The sequence below is a fragment of the Pteropus vampyrus genome, unplaced genomic scaffold (genome assembly GCF_000151845.1).
Source record: "Pteropus vampyrus isolate Shadow unplaced genomic scaffold, Pvam_2.0 Scaffold570, whole genome shotgun sequence".
Lineage (NCBI taxonomy): Eukaryota > Metazoa > Chordata > Mammalia > Chiroptera > Pteropodidae > Pteropus > Pteropus vampyrus.
In genome coordinates this window covers 301,245-306,512 of record NW_011889351.1, presented here as the reverse complement: position 1 = coordinate 306,512, position 5,268 = coordinate 301,245, and the positions used below count along the sequence as shown (strand labels likewise).

Genomic DNA, 5,268 nt, shown 5'->3' with positions numbered 1-5,268 from the left:
GAACCTGCATGGGATTCTAAATGGGAGGAGCCTGCGATAACCTTCCTCACTCCCAGAACGACTGCCTCCCTCAAAAGCCTGATGGCTGGAGCCCCAGCAGTCATCTAAGGGTAGAATCTCCCAGAGGATCCAAGCCCCAGGTAGAGGGGAGAAGAGCCAAAGACACTTCGAGAGAGGCTACCAGGGACGGGGTCTGCTGACAGCCCTTACTGTTCCCCACAGCCTGTCTCACTTAAGCCTCTCACCTCCTGGGCACAGCCGTAGGCCAGCCACTCCTGGCGGTATCGGTCAAAGCCGCTGGAGCATCTGCAGGGAAAGCAAAGGTCAGAGGTAAGAGTGTGTGTGTGGGGGGAGGGGGGGTGTTGACATAGAAGCCTTCCCCTTCATTTCCCCCCTATTCAGTAAAAGCTCTCCCATGAGAGTGAGGGCTAGTCTCCCAGGGCTAGTCAAGCTTCCCAAGATGAATGGGCAGGTGCCCTCAGCACCAGGTGGCTATGGGATCAGAAGTGAGACCCTCTTGCCCTCTCTAGTCCTTCTCCAGAAGGAGAGGAGGTTGTTTGTGAAATTCTTTCTGACCCAGCTCCCAAGAATCAAGGCCATATCTGCACAGATGTAGGTATGTAGGGGGCTAGATGGACTGCATGATCCTTGTGACCTTTCAGGCTTCCTTAACTCTGGGCTGCCATGAAATTGCTAAGAATCCATGAAATTCACACACACACATTCTCATCCAAAGAAGTCTCGTTTATTCACTGAGACCCCTTTTTTTTGCGGAAGGGCCTAAAATTGGCAAGGAGAGGCTGGGTGAAGGTGGACAACAGCAGGTTAAGACAACACCCCCCTGTGTGGTTCTTAAGGGGTAGAAATAAAGGTCCTGCCACAGGCTGGGAGAGTTTAAAAACTGGATGAACAGGGTCCCCCGAGTGGACATCATGCAGCTCAGCTGGGTTGGAAGATGCCAAGTGCTCCCCTAGGAAGGGTAGGGGCGTGAGGATGAACCAGACAATGGTCTCCATGTCATCATGCTCAAATTTCCCATCTTCACTCTTTGGTGCCAGGGAATCAACCAAGCCCGACTCAAGTGCAGGGACATCTGCATGGGAAGAATAGCATCATGCACCAACAGTGCTAAGAAAGAATTCATGGCTAGTTAACTTTCTGCAGCAGCAACTGCCTGCCCATCTGCCCGAGACTTGGTGAGGCTGAAGACCAAGGCTGAATTGAAGGCGCTGTCAGCCTTTCCTTCTGGCGATGCCTCTGAGCTGCTCTTCCTGCAGCAGCAGTGGCTAAACTGAGCCATGCACACCTCCTCTCTCAGGTCCTCCATGCCCATTACTGTGGGGGATAGAGGGTTAGGGCATCTATTGGGAGATGAGAACTAAAGTGTTTTTAGGCCACATCGATTCTTTCAAGGACCGAGCCTTCAATATAGGTCTAAGAGCATCACATTTTAAGCCCAGAGCCACCCAACCCAGATTCAAAAGAGAAGGCATAAGAAATAGCCATTTATTGAGTGCCTCCTGAATGCCAGGGGCCGCCCCAGCCACATGCTGCTCTTGCACTGTTTTGTGGGACCCTCATAATGGCATAGAAAGGCAAAGATTATGCCTTTCATTTCCTGAGCCAAATCCTGGAGTTAAGGTCACCCTTAGACTCCAGAGCAGGCCACTGGGGGGCAATGTGGGATGAAAGGAAGACCCCTGCCATGGTAAGTGAAATTGTCTAAATCAGATTCAGCCCCAGGGCAGGGAAGGAACACCCTGGGAGGCTGCAGAGGGCAGAGTGGGTGAAAGAGAAAGGATAGCTGAGATCCTTTGTGGTGATGGCAAGCAGATGTTGGTGGGAGAGACCATGGTGGCCAGCCCCAACATACCAGCCCTGCCCTTTGGCTTTTTAGGGACCTGGAGTCAGCTCTTAGTTGGAACTGAGGCTCCAGAGAGAGCTGGCAAAGAGGGGCTCATACTGGGATGAGCCCAGACCCATTGGCATCTGAGAACCAGAGGTTTCCAGAACCACATCAGCCTTGTATGCTGTGAGGAAACTTCTCTGTCCTATAGCTGACATAACCACAGCAAAGGCGGTGTCCACACCCGCAGCCCTGCCCTCTCCAACATGACCAACCCTCATTAAACCATCATGGTCTCTGGGATTGGCGTATGAGCTAAATGAGGCTGTGTCAATGCGAGGGCTTGCTTTCATCTGACCCATTTTGCAGTCCTCATGTCTCGGCTCTTGTTGGATGCTGAGTCATGTGGTGGCAGCCAGCCCCAGGGTTCCAGGGCTCATCTGAGGTCATCTGGATTCTCTTTCCACACTCAGATATGGTGGCTCTCAAACTTGAAAGTGCACAAGATGGACCACATAGCGAGGCTCCACTCCAGGAAAAGCCAATCTGGGGTCTACCCTACGTATTCGTACTGAGGCTCTGTGCCTTTTGTGTGAAGGGCCCAGAACACTGTGCAAAAATGCTGTGTGGTATTCAAGGAGTTAAAATAACAGCGTGTTCCTTACAAACTTCTCTCCGAACCACATAGACCCAGCCCATGTTACAGGAAAAACAAACTAAGGCCAGAAGAGCATGAGTAAGAACCGTGAGAGGAACACCTAGGAGGGACCCTCTCTCCTCCCAGCCCAGAGCTGTGTCCTGTGTGCCAGGCAGGCCAGCTATGAAGGTGATAGCTTTTATTTCTATACCAGGATATTGAAAGGAGGAAAGGAAACACTGATAGATGCACGACAGCTGCAGGGACTCTGTGTAATTTGCAATTTTCAAGATTGCCTTAAAGATTCCTGGAGTTCATAGGGCCTTTCACTCTCATGAGAGCCCTGGTCCCCAAAGAAATTATTATTTTTTTCCTCCTGCCATGTATTTATCTTGGACAGGAGAACAGGACTCAACTTCTGAATCTAATCTGAGGAAATGATTTCAGAACAAGGAACGGAAGATGAGCTGGATTTAAGAACTTTATCCCTGAACCTGCATCTCATCCAGAATTTTCTCTGCTTCTAAAACCAAGCAAATACAGCTTTGTAACTTGCCCCGACTTTCCACAGAGGCCTGACATTTCCATGACCCTGTTTTCAGAAAACTCTGTTGCAGCCTGAGAAAGATCTTGAGAGGCTGTTTGGGGGTCATGGGGGCTTTCAACCAACAGCAATAGGTCTTTGGATCATCCCCTGTCTCTGAGCTGGTAGATCACACACTGGAGTGCAGAGGAGACACCCCGTTAAAATGCAGGCTCCTGGGCTTCTCTCCCAGAGATCCAGATGCAGGGGCCCAAGGCATGTCTCAGGAATCTGCAGTTTATGTGAGCCCTTGCTGATTCCAGAATGACCGCAACTGTGGACACTCTGAGAAGCCCTGGGCTAGGACAAATCAACCCCTCCCGGGTGTGAGGAGGGAGCTGCAGTAGCTGCAATCTCTGAATGATCTTTCGGGAGCCTAGTGTCACCGCAGGGCCCCTGCCATACAGTCACCTTGACCAGTCAGAAACTGATCCTCAGGGAGAAACTCATTTCTGTGACATTGTTGTCCTTAGGGTCAGAGTGGACTGGCCAGATATCCCCTCATATTGGCAATGAGGCCTGAGGCAAGGAATGGGGCCATGCTAGCCTCCGCCCCTCCTCCACAGTCTGCCTGTGGGAGCCAGAGGGTCAGTCTGGACACAAACCTCTGGAGGACATGGCACCAGCTGCAGTTGAAGGTCAGGTCTGAGGACATGCAGGCATCACAGCTCCGATGCTGCAGGCATGCTGCAAGAGAGGAGAAGACCCCTCAGCACCAAGCTCTCCACAGGCCTCCAAAAGGTACAATTTGCCTGAATGCTGGGTTTTTATAGAACTGTGGCGTTTCGGACTAGCAAGGACCCTAGAGGTCATTATCGCCGCCCTCACATGAGTCCAGCTCTGATTCCTCCTCTCCTTTCCTCCCCTTCTTCTTTTTGTCACCAGGGATTTAGGCCCTGAGCTGGTGCTGGGGATCCAGCAATAAGACCTGGTCCCTGCCTTTTTGGGCCTTCCACTCATATGGGGAGACAGACACAAAACAGATAACCGAACAAAAAGAACCACATAATTATCATTTTGATGAGGTTTATGAAGGAAAATTACAGAGTGCTATAAGCATGTACAAAAGGATCTCACCTAGTCTGGGAAGTTACACTTCTGGGCAGTTGCCTATAACTACAGTGTTGAAAGGGATTTTTTTTTTTTTTTTTAAATTGAGATATATTTGACACATAACATTGTGTAAGTTTCAGGTGTGCAACATATTGATTTGATACATTTATATTGTAATATGATTGCCATTGCAGCTAACACCACTATGGAGTCACAAAATTACCATTTCTTCTTATGGTGGGAAAAATTAACATCTAGTCTCTCAGCAAATGTAATGTTTATAGTACAGTTTTGTGTCTATAATCACTGAAAATGATGTTTTAAGATGTTCCGTTTTGACCCCCGTCCAGGGCTGGTCTAAAGCACTCATTCCCCACCCCTGACCCTCAGTCCATATGGAGGGATTGCCTCAGAGCCCTGCTCCTGGCCTCGCTCCACCTCCTCACTTGCCTCCTCCTGGGAGGTCTTGAGTTTGTGAGGATAAACCATGCATATGTAATTCCATTCCTTCTTCCCCTCTTGGAAGTGGGCTGCCCGTGGGGGTGTGCTGGCATCTCTGCTCATCCAGGCTTAAACCTTACTTGGGAAGTTATTTGACCTCTTGGTGCCTCAGTACCTCATTTATAAAAGAGGGATCATGAAGCTATCTTCTTGGTAGATATGTGAGGATGACATGAGATAATAACCTAGAGGGTTTAGAATAGTGCTGGCTACATGGGTGAGCCCAGCGAATGCTCCTTGTTGGTATTGACTGTGTTCTTATTCATCCCCCTCAATGTCCCTATGAGGCATTCATTCGCTCATTATCCATCCACTCATTCTTTCATCAAATATTGATTGAGCATCTGAAGTGGGCCAGGCACTGTCCCACATGCTGGAGACACAGCCACGAACAGAAAAAGACAGCTGCACTGCCCACATGAAGCCTGCAGTCTGGTGGAGATGGCTAACACATACATGGAGCAATCAATCTACACTAGGGCTTCCGGTGGTGAGAAAGGCTATGAAAAAGTCGAGCAGAACAGGGAGGCCGAATGACCGCGGGGGATGTGTTCTATTCAAGGAGGTGGGGGAAGGCTTCTGAGGAGAGGACACTTGGGCAGAGACCAAGAGAAAAGAGGAAGGGAGCCGGCAGCTGCTCTGGGGGTG

General features: G+C 49.9%; 1 protein-coding gene across 1 annotated transcript in view; it reads right to left on the bottom strand.

Moving 5' to 3' along the window:
* Window positions 1-5,268, bottom strand: part of PLXDC1 (plexin domain containing 1) — a 60,447-nt gene that overhangs the window by 14,983 nt on the left and 40,196 nt on the right. The window contains exons 9-10 of the mRNA XM_023525531.1: window positions 3,672-3,753; window positions 211-306 (exon numbers count right to left, since the gene is read on the bottom strand). Of these exons, the coding sequence (XP_023381299.1) occupies window positions 211-306; window positions 3,672-3,753 (178 nt within the window). The remainder of the gene's footprint in view (window positions 1-210; window positions 307-3,671; window positions 3,754-5,268) is intronic.